The 26,725-nt window shown below is 39.8% G+C and overlaps 1 protein-coding gene across 1 annotated transcript in view; it reads left to right on the top strand.

The window, feature by feature from the left end:
• The window catches only part of LOC139587776 (potassium voltage-gated channel subfamily KQT member 1-like), a 410,234-nt gene that overhangs the window by 210,720 nt on the left and 172,789 nt on the right, over window positions 1-26,725 (top strand). The window contains exons 13-16 of the mRNA XM_071422333.1: window positions 12,885-12,960; window positions 16,495-16,589; window positions 17,571-17,611; window positions 24,893-24,954. Coding sequence (XP_071278434.1) covers window positions 12,885-12,960; window positions 16,495-16,589; window positions 17,571-17,611; window positions 24,893-24,954 — 274 coding nt within the window. The remainder of the gene's footprint in view (window positions 1-12,884; window positions 12,961-16,494; window positions 16,590-17,570; window positions 17,612-24,892; window positions 24,955-26,725) is intronic.

Genomic DNA, 26,725 nt, shown 5'->3' with positions numbered 1-26,725 from the left:
ATTGCCAAGTCAGTCAAAACTAAATTACTCCTGACCTTAAATTAGTCATTTTCATGCTATTAAAACTATGGCTAAATCACTCTTGAGAGATTATTTTGAGCTTATAAATCAGGTTTGTATTTTTCCATATATATGTTCACAATCTAGAACTTTGCATATACTTTAGTGCATGTTTAATTATTTTCTGAAATTCACCAAAGAGTTTAACTCATGGAAGTGAATTAAATGTGGTGTTTTATACATATATATGCCTGTCTCCAAAATGCCCAATTTTCTTGTGAGCAATATGAGAATATGCAATAAAATCATGCAGAAATGAGGATAAATAACTGAAGAATGCTCCCTGAACACCACTTTTAATTGCACAGTCGAGCTGCCATGTTGCAAACTTTAATTTTGAATATGGTTTGATACCTATCCACAGCCTCTGCTCTCAGGGAAATAACTCGTGTACAGAATTACTTGGATGTGGGTTTGCAGAATCAAGCCCTTCATTAATTCTGAACAGATCTTGGCCTATGCAGGTATTTTTCCTCAGTCATTTGGAAAGTTAACTAGTTCCCCATTCCCTAGGTACTTCCATTAAAGAGCTATTTTGGAAGGTGTAGGAGAGGTGTGTAAACACTTTCAGGGTTTAACTTCACAGCTGCCAGGAATGGAAACTGCAGTTTCAAAACCCGACCTGAGGTATCTGAAAAACAACACACAGGGATGATATATTTTTTAAAACTTCCTGTGCATTTTCAAGAGTCTCCATAGTCTGTAAGTGTCCATTATCAATTATCTTGATGACACTTTATAATTCAGGGAAATGATCAGTTATCACTCAGACTCAACAGGTTCACCAGTACAGGTGATTATTCTACAGAGAACACATTTAAAGATGGGTTTGGGTAGAATAAAATGGTTTTATTTCCCCTGTAGTTCTCACAGCATGAGGCTTGAAAACTTGAGAAAGATTGAAGTGATGACAATAGGAATTTTAAGATTGGGAAAAGAGCTTAAAATTTGAGATTATGAGTTTTAGTGATTAGAGGACTGGTAATAGGAGAGATGAATTATTTTGTTAAATGTGAAGTAGATCATGCTCAAAAATGTTCCAGTCTGATTCCTGTTTTGTCAGCCTCTGCTTGATGTCATTTGAAGTCAGGTACCTTTGATTCATGGAATGTTGTGTAAACGTCTGTTGATTTCTATCTGTTCTGGTTTGCACTTCTGCCCTGAGGTTTGCTTTGAGTTTCAGGTTTGGGCAAACTGAAATTGTCAAAGAAAATTCACTTTAAATTGCAGCCTTTCAAGTGGTTTTGTTTCGAATCCATGCCAAACCTGAGATTTTGCATAGTTTCTTTTTGCATAATAGCCAAGCAAAAAGATAAATTGTGTCAAGCTCCTTTGGAATGGGGTTGAAGTTTATAGTTTTGTGAACTTTTAGAAAACTACACCTGTAATTCATTATCAAGCCAGCTCAATGTTGTGAGGACTTGTTGGAGGGCAGCAGGGAAACTTCTGTGTAAGAGAATTAAATTAGAGGAGAAGAAGTATGTTCTTACTTGAGCTCCAAATGTACAGAGGGTCATGACCTATTTCACTTTTTGGAGCACTGAAATTTTGGGCTTGAGTAAGTGACTGCTTGAGCTGGAAATTAAAGCATCATCTCTGCAGTAAGTCCTTCAGATCCAGAATAAAGCCAGTTGCTCCAGGAGAAGATAAAACTGATTTGAGGCAATTTCTATTTATCAGTTCCTTGGATTAAGAAAACAATTCCATTTCAGTGGGAGTCCTGATAGCATCATTCCCAGTTTTTATTTCATTCTTACACAGGGCTTCCAAGAAGAGTTCTCAGATTGTCGTCAGAGAACAATCAGTGGGCCTGTGTCAAATGAAATAAAGATCCCCTTGTGATTTGGGGTTTTCTTTGTTTGAACATATTTCTGTATCTGGATCTTAAAAACAGCCTTCAGCAGTGCTAACATAATTAATTGTTTATATCAAGTGTTCTAATTACAGCAATTCAGGTGGTTAGCCACCTAAATGAGTGCATAATGATTTAGAAACACTTTTGATTGAAGTACTGGCATCCTCAAGGCCCAATTAAAAAAACCCAAACAAAACACACACAAAAAAATCAAAACCCAAAAGGTTGAGACTTTGAAGCACTAATAGCCATTATCCTGTTAATTAGCTCACCTCCTGCACTCCATAGTAAATGGCTATCTTTTGCTTCTATCTGATACTCATTTGCTAACAACTTTCCATGGAAAAAGAGTTGATGATCTTTCAAAAGAGGGGGAAAAAATACACTTTAAATGGAGTTTTTCCATGACGAAACTTAGGCGGGCAGTGGAAGTTTTATGAATTTAATTTTGTAACAGAGGAGTGAAAACAAAACTCTTTTGATGCAGGCAGAATTCAGGACACTGTTATTAGTGGAAAATTGTCAAAGTCCATTCCATTATTTGAACTGAGTCTTCCCAGGATCGTTTGCTGTTTCATGGGACTCATAGGATGGATATGCCATTCTTCAATAGTATCCTGTAAACCAGTTTACATCTTCTCTGAGACATGTGGTCTTCATTCTGCACCAGATGATGCAGTGCAGGGTCTGTCTGCAGGGAAGAGTCCCAGTTACAGGGAGGAGAAAGGGCATAAACCAGATAAAATGTATTCATTTTATAAGAGGATAAAATATTTCTCTTTTGGAATCAAAAGTGCATTTAAAATGGAGGGGGGGGAAATTAAAGCATATTATCATTTCAGGTTCAAATGCTTTCAGAATCTTTTGTTTTGTAATGACTTTTAAAGTATTTTTCCTTTGTGTTAGGATGGAAACAAAGACAGGAAAATCAGAATTCCCCAGAGCATGAAGGCACAGATTTCCTCACTTACATTGAAAACAGAATTTTTCCTGTTCTTTAATAGTAAGTCACAGGCAATTAATATATGAACACTTTCCTTCTGTTCATCCACTGGCTGAGCTAAGAGGTCTGCCAGAAAAATAAAAATGCCAAGAGATAGCATCTTTTCCTGAAAGTAAAGAAAAAAATGCACAATCTTTGAGCAGAAAGAAGTTTCTCAATGAGCAAGTGAAATCTCTTGAAATAAGCAGCTCAGCAAAACTTCTGGTTTCAGTGATTGTTTTCACAAGTGATGCTTGCAATTCTTCACAAGATATTTATTTCTATTGTAAACTATTGATAAGCACTGCATATTTTCAGTATTAGGCAAGTGAGACCTGTAGGATTTTTATGCATGTTCTTACATGAAATACAGGGTGGAAAAATAATACGTGTCTGTGGTCACATAAAGTTCCCTCTGAGGTTCTATGACTATGATCACTGTTGTCTGCAAAATAGTTCAAGCACACTAATTTTTTTCTTTTTAAAGATACATTATTTTTGTCTGGTTTTGAAATGGCAGTTCTTCCAGGGGCAAAGCAATATCCTTTCTTGGCACAGGGGTCTGTAGAAACTGGCATTGGAGCTCAAAATGAATTGTGATGGAAGTCTGCATGGACCTTGTGAGGATATCTTTGGGTTTGAGAGGATCTTGAAAAGGCAAATCTGCAGGTGATCAAATAGGAGATCCCTTTGAGAACCAGTTTTCAAGGGGCTTTTCTGCTGGTATAAACTGGTTGTTGTGTCCCAATGCTCCATACCAAACATTAGCAGAGGGCAAAGTAATTTTCTTTGAACATTGGCAAGTTCCAGCCATTCACATCCCATAAGCAGGTACTCACAAACACCATTCTGTGTGTCCCCCAGCCTATGTCCCAGCACAGCATCCAGGTGGGATGCTCAGGATTTCTTGGCATTGTGTGGAGAGCCATGTAATGCTCTGCTGAGTCTTCATGTTGGGACATCCCAGGGATCCCAGGTGCCACCAAACCTTTTTTGCCTTTGGGAGCTGACAGTGACCAGGATCTTTTATTTCCTCTGTGCTCTGACACCTCTGGGATTGATTAGGGTTTATTTCCTCTACTCTGTCTTCTTACCAGAGTGTCTTAAGACTCCAGCTCTGTTCTGTACTGTCCTACCATCACCTCTTAGTGGCCTTTTTCAGTTCAGGGACTAAAACTGTTCCTTTGTGTTCCTGAATTGGTTATTTTCAAAATAATAATTGGTTATTTTCAAAATAATTATGCTGTGATGTTCATGCACCTGCCACCCTCACAGGGCTTTTTGTGCTGGTGTTCCCTTTCTAACACTTCCACACATAGACCTTCCCATTCATTCTCCATTCTAGCCAGTCTAAGCATTTCCACTATGAGTCTCTGTAATTACTGGTAGCATGATTCAAACCACAGGCAGAAAAATCATGAAAAAAAAAAAGTAGGATTTCAGTCTCCCCTTGCAATTCCACAGAGAGCAGTACTGTACTCTCTCTTCCCCACACCAGAGCCTGGTTTCCCTGCCAGGCCATGGGCAGTGCATCTGGCACCCCTGAAGGTCCCTGGAATAAAGATAGGCCTGGAAAAGGCTAAAATTGCTCTGCTACTCCAGTTGGAGAGAGGAGCCTAGAAGTTGAATGCTGACAAATTTAAATAAAAAATAAGGCACTTTTTAACAGTATATAAAGGTCTTTTTATCAAGGCCAGTTGCCTTTCTGGAAAGTTACTTTAGTCCTACACAAGGGCTTTGGCTCAGGGTAAGGGCAGCTGTGTGAAATGCAATCCCCTGCACTGTTGAGCAGGTCACATTTATGATCTAATGGTCCTGTTTGGCTTCAGATGCTCTGGGTGTCTTGCATTGCCAGGTATCTGGTGAACAGGGAACTGATTCCTACATGGATTGCTCAGGTGCTCAAAGGAGGAGCAGGGTAGGTAGAGAGGAGAGAAGGCTTTGGAAAACAACCTCTGCTCAGGGCTCAGTGATTTGGCAGTTTATCCCAAGCCTGCAGACCAGTATCCCTCTAAAATATGACTTCATTTGGGACTGCTAATTGCCTTAAAATCCCCATGACAACTCCATGAGTTAGACAGGTTTTACACCTATTTTATAGACATATAAACTAGAGCTCAGCCAGGTAAAAGAACTTGAACAAGATCACCCGGAAACACAGAGGCCAGTCACATCAATCAGTTCAAGAAACCAGGAGTTGTGTTTCCATAGCCCCTGCTGCAACTACTAAATCACAAGAACTACTAAGGAAAGATCCTGCCAAAAGCCACTGGTTTTTTTGTTTTTTAAAACCACAAAAAGCATTTTGGGTTATTCCACAGGGTCTCTCCCTTGCACTTGGTGCACATTAATTAATTTCATATTTTTTAAAAGAAATGTGAAGCCTTGGGCAGCCCAAAAGGCATTGAAGTTTTAATTCTCAGAACTATTCCCTGACTTGACTGTTATCCAGTTCCTATTCAGGCGAGATAGGAATTAAGATTAATGACCCCAAACAAACTGGTATTTCAGAGAATCAGTCTTTGCCAGGCATTATATTCTCATGACAGAAAATCATTGAGGCATAAATACAGCGCTCAGTCATTGGTGTATATTAACAACACCACGTTGTTCCCATAAATGCTGAATACAGAGAAGAGGAAAATGAAGTCTTAAAGTTCATTAATTTTGGTTGTGGCATTTTTTTTTTGTTTTAAGTGAGCAAACCAGAACCTATGGAATTAGGCAGTGTTGCACAGTTGTGAAGGCTATTCAGATTCCAGAAAGGTGTCTCTGGGAAGTTGTTTGGACTTGGTGATGGCTGTCTCTGCAGTGTCTTTTAGCAGCTAGATGGTCTGTAGGCATTTTTTAAAAGATGAATTGATGAAGACCAAGTTTTAAGGAGAGAGAATTTAAAAAAAAAATTACTTAGCTGCTAGGATCAGTGGGTATTGTAATATGTGGGATAAAAACATGTCATTATCTGCCAGTATCTGTCCACATCCCAAGAAGGGGTTTGTGGCTTAAGGGTGTTTTCTAAGCAAATGAGAGCTGGCATGGTGACAGGAGCATTTCACCTATCCTGGGACCAGCAGTAGTGATGGTCAGAGCTAACACAGGAAGTTATTGTGGCAATTTCTAGAAGCTGTTTGCTGAGAAAAAAAAAAAGAAAAAAGAAAATCTTTCTGTGTTTGCATTTCCACACTGAAAAGACATTCCTATGACATCATCTTGTTTGTTCTGACATTGCAAGAATAGAAGAAATAAAATGGCAGAAAAGAGACCAGGGACTTTTATTTTGCTGCCAACAAAAAATAGAGGAAAGATGTAACCACAGTATCCAATGGCTACTTTAATTCTCAGAGACAGTTCAGCAGATGAGTTGTTGTCCAAGGGCAGTTGGGCTCCCAGACACAAGAGCATTCTGTAGTAAGCTTAATTACTCATTTTAATTATGCATTTTAATTAGCAGGAGACTAACACAGTGCTTTTCTCCCACTTTCTCAATAAACCCACTTTGTAATATTACAGAACAATCTTGTAACTGAAAACTCCAACTGTCTGCAGTTGAGAAAAACAACTCCAAGTTCAGGGGCTTTTCTTCTTCATGAAATCACATTCAGTGAGCAGGTCACATCCACCTCTGAGTATTTTCAGGGGCTTTTTGCTTACTTTATTCTGTTCCTGGACAACATGAAGAAATCACCCTGTGCTGCTGCTTCTCCCAGTGGTGTTTCCTTTGCCAATATATTGTCTGGCCTGTTGTTCCCTTTAAACATGTCCTAGTTCTTCCTCTTCTGGTAGTTTGCCCTCAGAGATGTTGTTCTGTCTTCCCTGCCCTTAAATTCCCTGCTGTAGGAAATCTGCTTTCTTTCCCCTTCACTTCAGGGAAGGTCAGGTTAGAGGGGCAGGTAGAAGTAGAGGCAGCTGTGTTCTGGAATGTATTCAGAGGCAGCAGTGTATGTGGGATGGGTGGGTGGGTGAAGACAGCAAATGCCACAAAATCTTCAGCAAAACAACCAGATCCCAGAAAGAAGCTCCTCACAAGCTGTACTCTCTCACAAGCTGTACTCTCTCACTTCTGTACTCTTTCCTACCCAGGACTGTACCTGCAGAGGAGGGATTTGCAGAGTCTGCAGCATTCCTTTACAAACTGAGGCTGTCAGCAGAGCCTGGTGAAGCCAAATAAGCCTCCAGGCTGCTCTGTTCTGAGAGAAGCCAATCCTAATTTATTTGTAGCTTTGAGCCAAATACAGGCTTGAAAAGGTTCAGGTGAGGATATAGTTACAATAGAGATGAGGTAGATTTAAGGTGGAGTGGTGATTAGCAATAAAGGGAAAAGTAAAATTGCGCCAAAATTTTCTGAAATATTCCCACAGGTTTCAGTGCAAATAACATCTTATATAATTTCCATCATGTAAGGGGTGGAAATGCTCCAGAAGTGTCTGTTGTTTACAAGGCTTTGATGAAATATTACAAGGCTGGAAACCTCTCGTGTTATATTTCTGTTGTACTTCTCTGCTGCTCCTGGCGTGGGATGAGCTCTGGAATCAGGATCATTGCCTGACAGTTCCAGGTGTCTGCATGTCAGACTCAAGCTGCAACCTTCTCTTAACTCAGTTTAAAAGCCTCAAGGCATTTTGTCTGGCTTGGCTTAGCTGAAGGCAATAATATTTTCATTTATAGGGAAGGTGATTTTTTTTTTTAATTTGGATATTGCAGCTTCCCTTAGTTTTAAAACCACATTATATAAGATCCTTTCCCTTGTGATGAGAACCATGTCTCTCCACCACTTTGCTCCAGCAATAGAAGGTCCCCATTGAGTGTGTGACTTCATATGGACCAACTGCTGCATCTGCCTGCAAAAAGCTCTCTAATTTTGTCTTCTTTCTGATTTCTCTGCTCCCACCCTTCCTGTCCCTTGTTTTCAGTACAAATAAGATTTCCTTTAAATTTTGCCAATAAAATATCAACCCGTTTGAGATAATTGCCCATGGAAAAAAAGTTAAAAGTTCTGACTAGGAATCAATGTTCTTCCTAGAAACAGAGATGGAAAGTGAATAATCTTAATCAAACGTGATGGGAAAGCAAAAAGGCAGATGGAGGGCTGAGTTCTCAAGTAACTTCTGTACATTTCAGTTGCCATCACTGATTTAGTCCCTGTTTGTGCTGCCTTAGCAACTAATGCCAAGTGGACAGCTCCAGAGCAGATGATACTGTATGTTTCTCTGGGCAGGAGTTACCAACCATCCAGGGACCAGTAACAAAACAGAGTTAGTGTGACTCTGTATGTACTTTCCTGCTAAGCAATGAAAATCTGACAAATGAATGAAGCTCAGCAGTAACCCACGTACTGTGAGCGTGTATCCTCAAACCAGTTTTGCAAATTGGGACAGAGAGCTATAATTGGCCTTGCTGAAGTGGCCTTTGTTTTCCACAGCTCATGATGTTACACACTGAATAACTCCTCTAATTCATGACACCTGAATAAACTTCAGGAAAACCAGTGTGGAATGCACATTCCACTATCTGCAGGCACTCTGCAGCCCAGCCTGGGCAAAGTCCCTTCCCTGATCCCTACACTGAAGTCAATTCTAATGATTAAAAAATGCTGCTGGACTGAAAATACATCCACTGATATCAGGCTTGTTTGGAGACTTGAGCTGTACCTCAACATGGCCTGCAATAGTTGTAACTCTGCCTGGCTTTAGGGTCCATTTAGGTATCTTTTTTCACTTAAAATATTCCCTGACTGCTCCAAAGCACATTAGGCTGAAGTTATCAGACTCCATACAGAAGAAGAAAAAGAGTAGATCTGGACTGGTCAACACCAGCTTTTAACTAACAGAATGCCATATCAAAGAAAGATTATGAAAACATCCCAGTGGGATAGTTTTTTTACAGTTGCTTTGGATTTCATCATGTCTATTTTCTCCTCTGGTTCGATTATTTCCAACAAAAAAGAAAATGTTTGGCTTCTTTGGCTTAAGCTACAGCCTTCCTGCCGTTAAAAAAAAAAAAAAAAAAAAAAAAAAAAAAAAAAAAAAAAAAGACAGTCTTAAATTTAAATACATCCAAGTGTTTTAGCTGAAAGTGATGCCTTTCAGTGCTGTCTGAGCCCTGAGCAGAGGAGCAAGCCCCCAGCCTGCAGTGGCCCTTGGGCTGTCCCACCAGGCTCTGCACACACACAGGCATAGCCAGGACCTGCAGGGGGGATGCTGAGCCAGTCCCCTTCCCCAGCCATTCCAGAGTAGCTGCCAAGTGATCCTGAGCATTCCCCCAGGGTGGGGACTGTGTGAACATCCATGATCCAGGACCACCACCCCCTCCCCTTCCTCCCTGCCCTACCACAGGCACAGCCCAGGAGCCAAACTAGGAACAACTCATTGTAATTTAGGATAGTTGTGAGCCCTTTTAAAATTGAGCATCCTGCTGAGAAATCCTCGTGCAGAGAGGTAAGGAGCACACACTGCCTTGGGTGCTGTTGAAGACACAGTTAGAAATGATGTCAGTATCATTTATGGATCCAAGGATATGTTATTTCAATAGACATTTCATGGTATTCATTATAGTTACAGATGTTGCAAGCTTCAATTATTAATTTATGTGCTCATAACTTTCCCAAAGCCAGATCACTTCTGTTCAAATGTTATTTTGTTCTCCTTTACAAAGTGTTTTAAGGGAGGGTTTTGACAAAACGTTATTTCCTGTTGTATAGGTTAAAAGATGGGAAAGCAAGGAATTGTGTGCCAATAAAGCTCTAATTATATTCTTTTGAGCATAACATACAGAAAAAACAACATACCTAATACTGACCACCCACCCCCCTCAGTGTGGACTCCATCCTTATGAGGAGAGCTTAAGCTTGGGTTTCTGGGTGGATTTAAAAAAATAATTAAATGTTTGAATGTGCTGGAAAGCATCTCCTTGTGTGTGTGTGTGCCACTGCCCTCTGGTGCACAGAGGAAGGAGAGTTTGGCTGCTCTGTAGGGACAGAGGTGTGGGCACCCACCCACTCCTGTTCCTGCCTAGAGCAAGGGCTCAGGTCCTGCTATTTGGGAGCCAGGCTATGAAAGGAGTTAAATCCTCACCCCCGAGGGAGTTAGAAACCACAGTCCCTGTGTAGATCTGTCCCTTTCTGTATTGTTTCCATAGAAAATACCACATGGAAAGAGTGTGCAAATGTGGGGTCAGTCACACCCCCCTCAGGCTGTTGTCTCATCAGCTGCTTATCCTAAAATATCTGGGGGATTTGCTGCAAGTGGTGCTGTGCTCCTGCTGAGCACTACCAAAGCAGGGCCCTGAGCATCTCTGACCATTTCTTCTCTCCCGGTGGATGTTTCTGGCACATGACAGACCTACACCTTCAAGCCTGAAGGAGTTTTGCCCAATCCAAGGGTTTGGGATAAAATACAAGGTTTAGTAGGGTAGATATGTTGGGCTATTTTCAGGGAAAAGTGTAACCTGGTCAGTAGTAGTTTTAATTATCCATTATGGGTCTTAGTGGTCAGAAACCTATGAAAAACAGCTAAATTCTCAAAAAAATGCTTAGGATCATAGCCACACTGCCCCAACCTCCCATCAGGAGGATAGCTCTTGTTGCTGTACAGAGCAGGAATTTATCTCATCTGGAGCTGCTGTGCTCCCAGGGGATTTATTGGGGCAATTAAGATGACTTATCCAAATGTCTCAGTCAATGGATTTACACCTTTTCATGCTATTTTTCCATCAAAGTCAGGTTTCACACATATCTGACTCTCAGTTTAACACCAGTGACCATCAAATCTGAGCAGTCACTTCTGTTTCAGAATTTTCTCCCAATGAAACTGGTGTGAGTTTTGCCAATTGGAACATGATGATATCAAGTGCTCTGGAATGATAGTTGGGTGACCTTCTTAGCTGTATTTGACAAATAAATTACTTTTCTGTCTAAAAATGAGGCCTATTCAGCTGTGCATCAAGTTCCAAAAGTTCAGTCTCATTGTTTTGAAAACTTTGGTTTGATAACACAGTGGAAAAAGTTCTGTAGCCCTGATTTGTGCTGAAGGGGAGGAATTAGGATGAAATTACTGCCTTGGTTTGGTTCCATCTCTGACTTCTTTAAACTTGTCTATTTAAGCCTGTTTAAACAGTGCCTGAACCATCTCATATGGATTAGCCTAATAAAAAACCCCTCAAGTATACATATGAAATTTTACATCATTTATTTCTAGGGGATAATTTCAAGTTTTTGTCTTAACTGCTACACGAGGGAGGTAGGCTAACCCCTAAACTTTAAGCTGTGATTCTTTTGTGGTTATTAAAAAAAAAAATAGTTGTAGGGGCTGAAAAAGATTTCTCTATCAATTCTGTGCCATTTGCAAGCAGAATGTCATCTCTGTTCTAGTCAGCAGCCACAGGAGCTCAGCTGGGGCCCTGCATGTCAAGCTGGGAGCTTTTTTTCCACCATAATAAAGGTCCTGCAGGCTAAACTGCTGCTAGCTCATCAGTGACACTTGTGAAATCCCCTTGATGGGCTTACACAAATGTAAAGATTCCTCCTCAGCAGTGCTGCTGATGGTGTACAACAAAGGTAGTTCTTTAGTCATGCTCACCCTGCTTTGCCTCCTGTATGTTTGCATGTGTGAGTGTATGTGAACAACTGCATGGATATACACAGATAAATGAAATATGGGCATATAGGCAGGGCAGACAGCTATTTATGCTTGTATTTAATGCTATTCTGAGACTTGAAGTGAAAAGAGCAAGGAAAAGCTACTGAAAGCTTATGTTAAAAGCCTGTGGCTATGGCATCCTCACCCAATCAGAAGCTCTTAGGCACAGGGTGGGATTATTGGGGTACCAGGAGTTGGACTCAGTGATCCTGATGGGTCCCTTCTAGCTCAGCATATTCTAGGATAAGCACTGTTTTTCCCAAAGAATAATTATAAAAATGAATTAGTATGCTAATTCTTACAACACAGTCCCTGCTTGTTTAACCTTTATTTCCTTCAATTTGAAATAATCCACTGTAACCTTTCCAATTTTAAAGACTTTGTCTCTAAACTGTGGCACCCAAGTAGGTGGTCAAGCCAATACTTCCTTTCCCCAGCCAGACACACTGGGAAGAGGCAGCAGATTGTGTTTTCAGAAGATTCTTGCTGGATAGCTTTCCTGGGATTATCATCACATGTCAAGGATGATGTCCATATAAAACATAGATTTCCCAACAATACAACTTCCTTGGAAAGAAAATTTTGTTTTCTTTAGTTCACTTACTTTGAATGAATAAAGGAGTCCATGGGGAAGGAGTCAGTCCTTCAAAAAAATGCTCATTCTTATAATTAGCATGTTCCTGCTTCCTCTCTACCCTGCCAAAATTCACCATAAAGAAGAGGTGTGGTAATTAATTGCCTGCCAAGTGGCACAACTAGTGTTCTGCAAATGCAGGATAATCTAGGTGAAGTGATACAGCTGAGTTATAAAATGTCCCATTCTGTGTTTGGATACCAGTACAGACACACACACGTGTGCTGAAAGTATATGTTGTGTTCATTTTTATTTACTTTTTTTAGGACACTTTGATTTTTCTTTCCTTCAAAGTAGGAAGGAAAGGGATTTTTGAAGGACTTAATTTCTGTGCAATAGAGCTCATGGGCAAACACTCAGTAAATGCAAAATAAGGAATGCAGTCATGGTTCTAAAAACATTTAATATTCTTCAAACCGATGCCAGTTGTGTGCATTGACAGTAATCCTGTCTAATCCCTTCCACATGTATTATCTTTGTACACCTGCTTTCATTGTCTCACTTATCAGTTTTGAATACTTAGAACCACAATTTGCAGGAAGGCAAAGCAGCAGAACAAAGCATCCACACACTGACAGCTTGCTACACTGCAGTTTTGCCTTGTAAAGATAAAACACAGTTGTACATTTCGGTGCTTGGAGTCAACATCTTCCATTGAGACATTTTTCCTCCCTCCTGCCCCCCCAGCTGATGTCTGTCTGTGTTTGTGTTCCTTGGCAGACTGACTGAAGCACACAGAACAGCTGTGAAAGTCATCAGGAGGATGCAGTATTTTGTGGCCAGAAGGAAATTTCAGGTAAGCAGCAGGATCAATCCCAAGTGCATCTCGTGAGCTCGCGGGACACCGAAGGCGTTCTCAGAAGCAACTTGTCTTGGTGAAGGTGGCTGTAACAAGTCAAAGGTGTTCTTGAGGTTCTTGGGCTCACACCTTTTGTGGATTTTTTAATATCAGTGATCCATGGATGTAGTATGCTAGAAACCCCTGACTTTGAGAAGTCAGCATTATTATTTTTACTTCTCTTTTTTTACTGCACTTGTGTTTTGGGCTTCTGCTTGTTTCACTGACCAATACTTACCCATCCACTAACAGAAGTGAAGAAAACACTGGTGTTGGAGTGAAAAAACCTCCATCAGGGTGTCTGCAAAAATACTGATCATAACAAGAATGTTATCAATCATCTGATCAATTAGGGAATGTTCAGTCCTGTGCTGTGTATGGCTGACAGATCAATAAGCTTTACTGATGAGTGCTGTGGGTGCAAAGTTGCTTTCACTGGTGTGACTCATGTTTCCAAATGTATTTCCCAGAAAGGGACCTCATAGGCCATATTTTATAAAATTGTGGAGTATCTGCTGTCTGGAAATTTGCTGTCTTTATGAAGTGTTCAGTTAATTTTCTCAATCAGGTTACAAAGTGCTCAAACTGAATATATTGCATTGAAAATACTGTTTCATTTTGTTTAGTGAGAGTTATTATGATAAATCTTGTTTGGGATGTGATTCTGATGTCATCATTCTCATCACCCATGGGCTGGAAATGCTATGGAAATGAAAAATTAACTTCTGGACTGATTTTCAAAGCCCTCGTTATTTCCATCTCATGTTCATGTTTTTTTTATCCAAGAGGATGCACTGCAAGTTAATGGCCTTTCATAATCCTTTTGAAGAGGTTTTAAGAAAATAAATCAAAAAAACTACATTTCAGGGAAGTTTGATTAGAGCTGAGCACTTAAATGCATAGAAGTATAGAGGATAGAAGCCTGAGATAACATCCCATCATTCAAAAGACTCTAAATTAGGGCAGATAGAACATCTTATATATTTCCTAATCCCTTGCAAATGTATCTTCAGATAACCCTACTTTTGAAGGAGGACTAGAACTCAGTTTGTTAAACTCAGCAAAAAACAGGAGAGCAGGATTATATTTTAAATATACCAGAGAGATAAGCACTATGGGAAATAAAAAAAAAAAAAAGGAAGAAGAAAATAGGGACACTAGTTACTAGTTCTGTAAAATCAAATCAGTTTATAAATGAGTTAGGATAAAAATTAGGATATTTCAAACCACTAGAGACCTAATGTTCTGGAGCTGTCAGCTAGTGGTAGTCATGCCAAACCTTAAAAACTGAATTTCGTCAATTTATGGAGAGAATTCTGTGAGTCAGTGACAGGGTAGAAGAAGAAAAAGAAGGAATAATCTTTTGTTCCTTCCTTTCTGGGGGCCCTGAAATAGAGTTTATAGAACTCTCAATGCTAATTAGATTTTGGAAGTTCAAAGCTGGGTAATATTATTTAGTGTTGCATGCTAAATGTGGAATACTGAGCTGAAATGGCCAGGATTTGGGATTATGAACAGAATGAAAGTCAAAGGAGTTGTTCAAGTGCTGCATTTACCACACTTCTCTGAAAGCCCATTACCACCTGGCTTCAGTTGTATCATTCTAGCATTTCCTAATAAAAACATGACAGGGGATTGTGCCAAAGTTTGGCAGGACATAAGATGCCCAGATCTAAATCTTTATGGAAAAAGAGGAGGAGAAAGTGGTGAAAGCTGGACGGATTTTTTTACTCAGCTTCAGAGAGGACTCAGGCAGATTGCAGCTCTTTGCAACTGTAGGAGCTGATGGTTTGGTAACAGGGATAACTGTCAGAGGACTTCTTTTGAGGGGGAAAAGAAATTTCACTGGGAAAGAGTAGAATTAATTATGCACATAGTAGCTCATTGGGGAGAGGGGAGGGAAAAGCTCCCCAGCACATCCAGGCTCTGTGCCATGCTCGGTGTTTAAATAGAGAGTGTCCTAAGGAAAGGACACGGGATTTAGCCAAAATGCTCTCCAGGCACCCCCCTAGTCCATCTAAAGAGTGATACTGGCATTGCTTCTCGGGGTGAAGACAATAGGCTGCTTTTCTGGCCAGAAATAGTGATGTGTCAGCGTCTGCAAAATGTGGAGCTGGGGAAGGGGGAGAAAAAAAACCCGACCGAAAACCGAACGATAAGCTGAAAGCTGAAACCTCTTTCCCTCACAAAGCCTCTGCTCCCAAATGCACTCAAATGCACACACACACACCTCCAAAGCCACAACTCTTCTGAAAGTATTGGTGCAGGTAAGTTCTGTGTGCAGGGAAGGCATTTTGTCACGAAGAGCTCTTGCTTCTTCATTCACTTCACAGGATTTGTTTCCATTCCAGTTCCATGCTTTCATTTGAAATTTCTAGGATTGTGTGGCAGCCTTCCAAGCATGACTCCAGCACATACTGTAGGTGTTCAATGCATGTGTGCAGTGGTGCATGCTAATGGCTCTGGCTGAGGCTGTGACAGAGTGCAAACAGACAACAAGATGACTAATGAGCTGTTTTCAGTAATTTTCAATTACTAGATTTGCAGTTTACCTTTGCTTTTTTTCTCCCCCCCCTTCTTTTCTTGAGTCAGAGCCAAAAAGGGAGACATTTTGCCCCACATTTCCCATAAGGGTTCTCAAAATGCTGGTCTTTCCAACAGGCCATGATTTGCATTGATACCTCCCCACGCACGTTGATTTTACTTGCTAAAATATTACCATGCTGCACTCTTTATAACCACATCACTTTCCAAATTCTCCAGACTTGTTTCGAAATTTGGCCACAGTAGTTGCAACAAGCAACCAAAGCTTGGCAGAAGCACCTGGATTCTTATTAGGATGGGAATATAGCTGGGCAGGTGGGAGTGTTTTCACTCTCTTGCAATTTTTATGTGTCCTTTTTTATTTTAGTTGCACCTTTTTTTTTCTGATCTCAAAGGTATCACGAAAGACAAAGGAGGACAAACAAAACCCACGTGCGGCAGTCTCCTGACTTATGCAGAGCATCTGTCTTCCCTGTTCCTCAAGCAGCAATATTTCTGTCACCAGACATCCCTGGTCTTCAGAGATGTTTGATTCTGGGTCCAAGTGCTCTGAGCTGGGCCAATCCCTGGGGTTCAGTCCCCTGATATTATGATTAACACGTGGCTTTGGAAAGAGCCAGGAGATACTGCACATGGGAGTCCCAGATAAATTATCCATCTTGGGTTTGTGTTTCCCAAATACACTGTGAAGGGCTAATATTTTGCTCAGTATGGAGTAACATGAAGACATGACTCTAACTGACAGTAATAGGAATCGCTTGGCTCCGTCTCCACAACAAATATTCACTCCCGCAACGGCTGCGTTGTTTTTTTTTTATTCATTACAACAACTGTTGCAAAATGGCAGGCGAATGGGCAGATAAAAAAATAGAATGAAGGCCTGTCTGAAGTAGAAATCCAGTTTGGCCAATGCTCACCTTTCAACTTGCTGCCTGCCTCCTTTCCCAGCAAGCTCGGAAGCCGTACGACGTCCGTGACGTGATTGAGCAGTACTCCCAAGGACACCTCAACATGATGGTTCGCATAAAGGAACTTCAAAGGAGGTAGGCCCTGTCTACCTCATGAAATATCTGATTCCTCTAGTGCCAGCTGGCTTTAGGAGAGATGTGTTCTTAATGAACAGTAATTGTCCAAAATTGCAAGCACAACAGGGAGCACAATATCTGGAGGATTTAACTTGGAGCCATTTTTAACCCTTTTTATGACCAAGTTTACAATTAGCCTTTATTCTCCTCTCCTTTTTCTCCAAGTGGAATTAAAAGAAATGAAGGTGCATGCTGTGAAGTTTATAGTGTGATCCAAGCTTTTCTGTCCTCTTCTTAGAAAAGGAAAACTTTTCAAATAATGATTTACCTTTCTGTTTCCACTCTGTGGTTCTCCACAACTGAAAGAAATCTGTTTCGCTTGTGCTGCACTATCTGGAACTTTTCCCTGCCCACATTCCTCCATGCACATGCTTTCTCCAAGTTTGGGGTTTGCAGCCGAAATATTTTGCCACAAAACTATTCTCTTCTGTTTCAGCACAAAGTGCTTTTCTCTTTACAAATTAATGCTGTGGACTGGGACACCAGAATGAACTCCCCTGGCCCTTAAATTAAATGAAAAAAAAATCCTATTGAATGGAATCTACTGTGTCAACATATACAGATATTAAATCCGCCTGCATGAGGCTTTAGGAATAGTTGCAAATGTTATTAAGAAGTCATTCTGTTTGTATAGTCTTTGTTATTAGATTACATAGGACACAGGAGAACTATGTTTTAGTTACAACTTGAAAGTCTGAGAAATATTAGTATTCACAAAAATAGCAATAATAATATGGTTTTATTTTGGAGGAAAAAATCTTAAAGAGCTAAACTGCTGACTGTGTGTGCAGAAAGTCATGCTAGTCTCATGTTTTTGCTTGTTTTGGTTTGGGTTTAGAGCTACTGTAAATTCTCATGTAAATTATGCTCCCGTGCTTAGCAACGGAGTTTAAGTTGTTTGGTAATTGATCTGCTGGTAATTTTCTGTTTGCTTCTCAGGTTGGATCAATCCTTGGGAAAGCCAGGTCTTTTCCTCCCAGGTATGGTGACTGTATTTCATGCAAAATTAATATCTCCATAACTTTGGGAACATACCCTTGGCTACAGTAATGTGGATTTATAATGCAGGCAATCATACACTAATGTAATTCTGTTAATAAACCCTAGAATGCCTGTGTAAAGATAAATACATTTCATTCAGGTGGTAGGGGAGTAAATGGAAATTAAGAATAAATGTTAAAATGTGTATTAGAACATGATGAGATGGAAATATCCTGAGGGAAATCCTTCGACAAAAATAGTCTTTCTAAATCTTTTGGTCTGGGCCTGGGATTACAATATATGTTTATTCCACTTAAAAAGGTTTCTTCCTTCCTGAACTCGTGTCCCATATTCACAACTGACTTGGAGCACAACTTAGTGTGGCAAAGTAATTTCAGAGCCTCTAAAACATGGCATGTTGTCAGTGGTTAATATTATCAGAACAAGGAATATCATTCAAAACACATTTTCAACATCTGATTGCTGCAGAAGGCTCAGTAGTACAATCCTTTTCCCCTGTAGCTGGTTTTGGACCACAGGAAAAGAATCTGTCAGCTTGAATAATTCTATAAATATTTATGCATGGGATTTCATTCCACAATGTGCAAGCTAAATTTATGGAAAAACGTCCCTTATCTCCAAGAATGTATTATTTTATTTCAAGTACAGCATTACCAAACTGAAACTGCAATTTGTGCTTGAAAAGACTGGTGTTAGAAGCACTTTTTATCAAGCAGTTTCTGGTTTCAGAGGAGGTGAATAATTAGAAACTCATTGTAGAATTATGTTCTGAGAGGTTCAAGAAGCTGAAGATGTTCAGGAAGTTTGGTCTCACCAAATCTTGAGTCAAAAGGGTCACAGAAACCACTGGGAGGGTCTTAGGTGAGCCTGTGGCTTTGGACAAGGGCTGGAAAGAATCTGCAGTACCAAGAGTGGAAGAGGTAGAATGGTGGTTAGGGATAAAGAAGCTGGTGAGCTCAGTTAGGGGGTTGCAAGACCAAAACCAGAAGTTATTTGATCTAGCAGTTATTTTATCTAAACCCTCCACAAATCCAAAAATAAGATAAGTGGTTCCAGAGAAATGGTGTGCAGAACTGAACCCAGAGTTAGTTTGCAACTACTCCTGATGTTATCCAACCCAGCTTTACTCCCAGGATTTTCCAAGTGGTGAACAGTGAAAAGTGGATGCAGTATTTGTTTGTTTGGGGTGAAAATAGATGTTTGTACTGTCCTTCTCTAGAAAAAGGGTTATCCCTGAGTCTCCCTCAGAATGCATGGCTTATTCTACATTGAACATGGATTTTTTATATAATACTTTTCCAGGCATTGCTAAAATCCTCATTTTTTAACAGTATGGGTGTTTCCCCTAGACTGTGTTATTTTTGTACTGATGACAAGCAAAAAAGAAATGACAATGCAAAGAAAATTAAACTGCCAAGGAGAAAAACATGAAAAGAATTTTTCTTTCCAGCTCCTTTTATTTTTTTCCTGTTTTATTATACTCCCATTCAAAGAATCTTAAGGTCTGATTCCAAGCCCGTTGAAATAAACGGGAATCTTTCCAGTGACCTCAGTGGGGTTTGGATCAGGTTTTTTTATTGAAAAGTCCCTGTTGTGGACTTTGATAATATTATATAAAAGCAATTGCAGCCTGTCTATAGTATTATTACTTTTCAAAAGTGAATGATGTCATAAAAGACCCAGAATCTGAATTTACTGGAAGCAATTATTGTTATTTTTCAAGTTAGTTTCTCCGAGATAAAAAAGCACTAAAAGCTGTGTTAAAACAAGATAAGGATACAAGAAGAGAATAAAAGCCATGCTGGGTCAGAGCAGTCCTGACTCCAACGGGGCCAAGAGCAAGGTGCTTTGGGAAATGTGTAAAAAAAGCCTCCAGCCTTCCTGTCAGCTTTCAGCCCATTGCACATTAGAGGTTTCCTGACAAGATTGCAGTGTATTTAGTCTCCAAAATGGTTTGTCCTCAACGAACTTGCTTAATTATCCCTTTAAACTTACAATATCTGACCTATTTTGTACAAAGAATTCTAATAATTCCACCTTCACCTTTGCATATTGGGAAGAATTCTCCCTTTTTGCTTGTTTTGGTCTTGGCATCTCCTCCCTTTCTTTGAAACTCTTTCAAGCAGGAGCGCATTTAAAAACACTAAGATAATGAATCAATATTGCAAGGACCTGGACCCTACTTTTATGAGTATATTCAGAAGACTCTCTGAATATACTCATAATTTCATTGGAAGCCTGTCCCAGTGTTCCAGGGGACACAATTTTGTCAGATGAAACAGATTCCTGTCATAATAAACATAATGGACAGTGTTGATGTAGAGGGAAAGAGCATATTAATTGAATTTATGGAATCAACAAAGTAGCCCCATACAGTGATACAAATAAAGAGTGTCATGCTTGACCTTCACTACACACTATGGAGTTAACTGCTTTTGAATGCAATTTTTGAGACTTACTACAGCTTTTCAGGGGCAAAGGTGAAGAATAATGCCAAGGTAAAACAAAAGGTCCAGTGTTTGGGTTCAGAAAAGTACACAAAAAGCTGATGTTTATCTGCAGTTTATCTGAACCTCTTGGTTCTGCATGACATGGGTGGGAATGCCTGAAGAAAAAGGCTTTCTTGCAAAATTTTGACAGTTCCATTGTTTGCTTTTTTTTTGCATTAAGTGCCACCTAAGCTTTCTGATACTTTTTCCTTCCCATCTGTAGAAAAGAAATTGGGTCACTGTATCTTTTAAAGCATAATAAATATGCTCAGCCTAAATTTTATCTTTTTTAAGTCAATTAATATTTAAAATGAGAGATGCCCATATTTCTACAGGAACTGATTTATCCCACCTCTCCTGGAGATGAAAATATTTTGGCAGTTTACTTTTTAGGCTGTCCAAAGGAAATCACAAGTGCCTGATCCAGGACTATGCCTTACCTTTTTTAAATTTCTTTTACCAATCAGCTGCATAAGGCTCTGACTGACAAGAAAACAGACTCCAAATAAAAGCTGCCATGACTGAGACAACTTTGTTATTTGCTATTTTTGGGGTGTGAAGGGGCAATCCCGACCTTCTTTTTCAGCAACATGCACAGTTTACAAACCTAAGAATTCAGATAAACTCATCACAATCATCCCTGCATGGAGCTTTGGCAGAGCTGGAGCAAACTGAGGTCCAGAAGGCTGCATTTGCACCCAGGTAGCCAAAAGAAGGCAGCAATGCCTCCTGGGGGGACTGTTCTGCTTTCTGAGATACCTTTTACAAAGGTGTCTTGGCTTGCAAAGACAGGTGTCTGCTAAGGAAGGCAGGAGCCTCCCCTGAAATGGAAAATGTAAACCCTCTCCCTCCAAATTGTTATAAATTTGAAATTAAGGGGCTCTCGGGCAAAAATATGGAAGCAGGAATAACAGTTCTTTATTAGGGGAGAAAATAAAAAAATAAATAATGCAGTAATACAAAACAACACTAACAGAGTCAGAACCCAGCCTGACACCCTGTGGGTCAGGGGGTTGGTAGCAGTCCCATTGGAATTGTTGCTGCAGCCCGCCTGCAGTGTCAGGGGTGGTTCTGATGGAGCAGGGATCCTGTAGAAAGGTGCAGCCTTCCTCTGAAGACCCAGTGGAAGAGGCAGCTGTTCCTCTGGGAAATCCAGTGGAGAAGCTGTCTTGCTGTCCCAGGATCTCAGATTTTATCCAGGTAGGAATGCTTGGCTCCTCCCTCTGGGTAGAGCATCTCACAGTGGGTTGCTGTAATTCTTATCAGTCATGCAGTGGCATTCAATGGCCTGTTATCAGCAGATGCCTCCCCAGAGGGAGGAGTGGTTGTGGAAGAGATAAACAAAAAACTGCCCAATTAACAGAAGATAATTGCCACACCTCTAACAGCTGGCAAATAGAATTCATCTTGCCTTGCAATCTAGGACAAAAGGTTTGAGGTGTCTTCAGCAATCCAGAATATCCACTCAAATTCCCCATTTTCTGCTTAAAAGAAGCTGACAGCTTTCAGAAAAATCTGAATATATTTCTAGCTGTGCAAAAATCAAGGAAGGACTCTTGCTCTATAAAGCAAAATCGTTTCCAGCTTTTACCTTTTTCAGACCATCTCTCTGCAATTCATTCACTGTCCTAAGAATCCTCATAAATACTTTTCCCTAATCAAAGGAAAAAAATTATTTTCTTTTAAATTTGGTATATTCTGATGAGATATAGCACACTAACTGTGTGAAAAAATAAGATTAGGGTGCCATTCCTCCTTTGATTTGCTTTCTTCCTCCTGCTCGTATCAGTTTATGTTATTTACATCATGTGCTTCCATCTAGGGAAAGAATTATTATCTCTTGAACTGCTGTGAAGCAAACCTAAAAAGCGTTTGAGGTATTTTGTTGGGTTTTATTTTTGATTTTTATGGTTGGTTTTTTTTGGGGTGTTTTTTTTTTATTTTTTGTAAGAGGCATATCTTGTTCTTCACTAGAAAAATAGATGGGCCAGCTTTGTGAAAATATTTGGAAATTAATATAGGATTGTGTTGTTTGAAAGTAGAATACTCAGGAAGGCAAAGACTTCCAGGGAAGAAATGTCCATATTAATAAATATATGTTATTATTATTAATCTGTATTAACAAATATTCAGTCTCCTGAATTAGAATGCCTATTGCTTATTTACTAGTATTTTCTTGGATTCAAATCTAAGTATATAAAATAATGGGTTTGTATCATACCAACCATGTGATGCAAGATGTTTTTGATTGTTTTTTTATTTCTGAGATAAAATTTTCCCTTATGTATTTTCATCCAGTTGTAAATAATTGTGCTTCCTTTCATCCTTTGTCTCTGTGCCTTTCTCATAAGTGTTACAGGATTGCTTAGGTGATCTCTGTTTTAGTGCACCCAACACAGAGTAAAAACTCAATTCTAAAAGGAAGTTAGTTTGGATTACAAAGTGAAGACTGGAGAAATTCAGACATTTCATATTTATAGTTGACCATGCAATCTTTTCAACTCTGTAAAAACAATCTAATGATGGAGGAAGTCTGAAATCATCTATCTAGAAAAGACTCAAGAGAGAAACAAAAACATGAGATGGAAATCACATGTGCTGGAGCAACTTAATCTGAACATGTGCCCTCCCTCCTTAGCCCTCCTTAGGTGTTTGGTGAATTGTGCACACATCACATTTACTCTTAAAGATGGTCTCTATGAGAAGGAAATGTTTGTAAATTAGGGCTGGATGCTGTTCCCCATGGAGGCTGATAAGAAACGGGGGAGGATCACAGTATTTTGTGTCTTCCAGGGCCTGTGTGCCAGCACAGGGGTGCATGAGACACAGCTCCCTCCTTGTGCATCATTCCTTCCACTTCTGATTTCCACATCTTAGGGCAGTGCCACATGCCACAATGCAGCTTCTTACTGCTTATCTGCTCCTTATTTTCTTTCTTGTTCCACACAGCTTTCAGGAATAACTAAAATAAGAAACACTATTAACTTGCTTTGAAATATCTTGGTGATTACCTGAAGGATGGAATTAGAGCTAGTGAGGAAATCATTATTTTATTATTTAAAAAAAGAAAAAGCTTTTTGAAGTATTTCTTCAGGTTTGGGGGACTTTTTGGGATTAGACCTAAACAAAAACACTATCTGCCCACTGCTGTTCAAACCACGTCCCAATTTAGAAATCTTAGAAGTGATGGCTTTTTTGTGATATATATACTTTGAAAGATGTGTTTACAGATTTATTTACTAGAAAGTAGACAGCAGAGCCAACTATTTCATTTTAGGCAGAGATGAACACAGAGATAAACTTGAGCCTCAGCCACTTACATTTTAAGAAGTTTCTGAGGTTGTGAACGATGAATAGTACACATGTATGAGCCAAGCTGTGTCACTTACTGTCTGCCCCACATTTTCTATCCTGACTTTATTTGCTCCTGCAGGTTCTCTGGGGAAACACTTCTCTTTTCTAAGCCTGCAAAGAGCTGCCAAGGGTGCAGGACATTTTAAAGGAGGAGAAGGAAAGCACAAATTGCTCTTGCCAGCACTGTTTTGCTGGGCTTCCTCTGGGTTGTGATATGTGCAGCACTAGTTACCTTGAGGTGAACTTTGCTGCAAACAGATCACTAAACATATCCCATAGCAAATATAAATGGTAAAGCAAGTAAGACTCCCTGAGAAATCCAGGAATGTGATGAGCACACACAGGCACTCACTGTGAACTCTGGTATGGTGTAAATTCATATCTCAGCCTATCTTCCTTCATATCTCAGCCTTGCTCATGCCCTCAGAAAAATTGACTTAGTTAGCTTTAAAAACCAGACCTTAAGCACTCATGAAAATGGAGCAATGCATGAAAAAATCAGGAGTAATTACTCCAGGTATTGGAAATATACTTTAGTAGAGGAAAACATCCAACTTCCATTGGCATCACCTTGTAAGTTATTTCTGTATTGGACTGTGGGTTTAACTGGTGAATGTTGTCTCAAAACTCAGAATATGTGTGGGTTTGTGCTTCATTTCCTGTGCATAACACCCCTAAACTATGGCATTCCTTTGGAATAGATCCTGTGAGCTGAAAGAATGGACCCCATTTTCCACAGTTTTCACTCTTGGCTCCCAGTCCCACCCTTTGCAGTAGAATGTGTAACTGGGCTTTACTAAGCAGGCCTCATAAAGAGTAGGAGGAAAAAGGAGGATGCAAGAGCTTTTCCCAGTGTCACTCCTTTGCAGAGAGGAGATGGATGGATGGATGGATGGATGGATGGATGGATGGATGGATGGATGGATGGATGGATGGATGGATGGATCTCTGCCACTCTAGCCCTTGAACCCCTGGATATGCTGCCTCCTAGACCTGCAGCCCCAGTTGAAAACTATTCTGATTTCTTTATATACAGCAAGTTTACCTTGCTCAGGCCAGTAATATTTGAAATAGCAGGTGGGCCAAGGTAACCTACCCATTCCATCCAACTACTGAAACAACAAAACAATGTTACTCCAGACTCCATCTATGCCCCTTCATGTCCACAGACTACCTCTACCAAGGTCCAAATTGCCCTTTACACTAACTCAATCTTGTCAGTCTGACAAACTAATTCCCTTCTCTCCAGCCATTCTATTTCACTTGTTTAGTTCTTTCTTGTTATGTTCATGTATTTTATGCTACCCTATTATTACCATTTTTTTTTCTCTTTGCTGTGAATACCACAGATATAATTCATAGTTTGAATTTATACTCCACCTAATGAATGTCTCTTTTTTATTCTTCTTTCTTTAGAAAAAGGGGTAGACAAAGGATACTACAGTATAGGAGCCAGACTGATCCGGCTGGAGGATAAGGTAAGTGCATGAAAGCTTGCATTTTTTTTTCTGAGCAATGATATCTGATCTAGAGACCTGCAAGATAGTATCTTGGCATGATTTACTTTAGAATTACAGGGCTCCATAATAATGAATAATATCCTAATTTTTGTGAGGGAGTTGATGAAGTTTCATGTGTGTGTTGTTCAGCATTAACCATTTGCCTGCTATGCAGTCCTGGTTCTTGTTTGTAAAAGGAGCTGCTTTCAAGTTGAAGTCAAACCACACACCTTGTATACAAGTGCTGTGAACTGGCTGGTGTTTGTCACACAAGAATTAATGAATTAAACAGAAATGTTAGTGTCAGGAATCTTTGTGACTAGCAACAGTTGACACCACGTTTACAAATCCTGAGATTCTTTAATGCTTACTGCATTTTTCCCCCTGTGCAGTTACCTTTGCACATTTTCTGCCCCTCCCTCACTGTCTTCTCTCCAGGAATATGTTCATTTTTGTTACTAATTACAGTTACTTAGCAGTGTGCCCAAAGGCCAAAGCTCAGTGAGGCTCTATTGTCTTAGACCTCTTCCAAACATCCTCCAGAGCTTTTTTCCACTCAAGTGATAACAAAAATACAAGTTTGCTCAAAACTCAGACTCTATTTCTCTAACAGTGTTTTAGTCAGATCTCTTACCTACCTCTAAAAGTTCATGTCCCTCCAGCAGGGTAGTTTGTGTGGGCAGGAGCAGCAGAGTGCTTTTGCTGGAGGCATGTGATGGTGCTCAGACAAAAGTCCATTTCAATTTGGCATATCCACTTTGTATCCTTGTCTCACTCAAATTTGTCATGCAAATTCTCTTTTCACTTTTTTCTGGGGAAGTGAGGTGAGAAGGAAAGAGGAAAGAAACTTCTCATAACTCCTAAGAATTGTGCATCTTGCCAAAAAGCAGAAATTGAAATTAAACTAATAGAATCAAAAATCAAAATTTTAATGATGATTGCTAGGACAACATCAGAAATATGTGACACTGCACTGTCAAAGGACAGATTTTCTTTCATTTTTAGCTTTCTTGCACAGTGTCAGAGAATCAGCCTATCAGATAAAGACATTATCTGAGCTAATTTTAAAGTGGATTGATCCCTTGTGCAGCCACAGCTGTTCAAAGTGAAAATGGCTTTCATTCAGATTGCCTTACTCACTTTGAAAGAGATAAATTGCTCTCTGGCCTCTATATATTCTGTAAATTCATATCACAGCTTCATTCAGATTTCTTGAATGTGCATATAAAGAGAAACCCCCAATACAGATTGGAAATTTAGCAATAAAAGTATCTGTGATAATAGTTGGAGTGCTTTGAGTGAGAAATGCTGCTGGTATTGTAAATACCTCTGGAAGTAGCAGTTCATGGTCTCCTGACTTCCCCATATTTATGAAGAAAAGAGGTGAGAAAGTTTTTAGTGTATCTGGCCTTGGTCCAGCTTTAGCACAATATGCTGTGGATTTGATCAATTTTATTTCAAAGCCTGACTTAGAGGGCTGCAGAGGCATCTTGGCATAAGAAGAGGAATGTTACAGGAGATGCAGGAAATGCTGCAGTGACTGATCTCTGATACCTGCTTGTGTTCTGCCTTTAATTTAGGCGTGGTCTAAATAAAGTCAGTGCAACCTCAAGCCATTAGTGGGCAAGACCAAGCTGCTCTTTTGTTTGAAGAATTAAACTTTAAATTTTGCATGGGAACTGGTGAATTTCCCCTCTCTCTATTTATTGTTGTGGAAAAAACACATAGGAAAGAATAAAAATGTGTCAAG

This window comes from Agelaius tricolor, unplaced genomic scaffold, assembly GCF_023055355.1.
Source record: "Agelaius tricolor isolate 1412-34295 unplaced genomic scaffold, bAgeTri1.0.p SCAF_3, whole genome shotgun sequence".
Taxonomy (NCBI): Eukaryota; Metazoa; Chordata; class Aves; order Passeriformes; family Icteridae; genus Agelaius; species Agelaius tricolor.
Note: the sequence above shows the minus strand (reverse complement) of the source record. Positions and strands in the feature narration are given on the sequence as shown.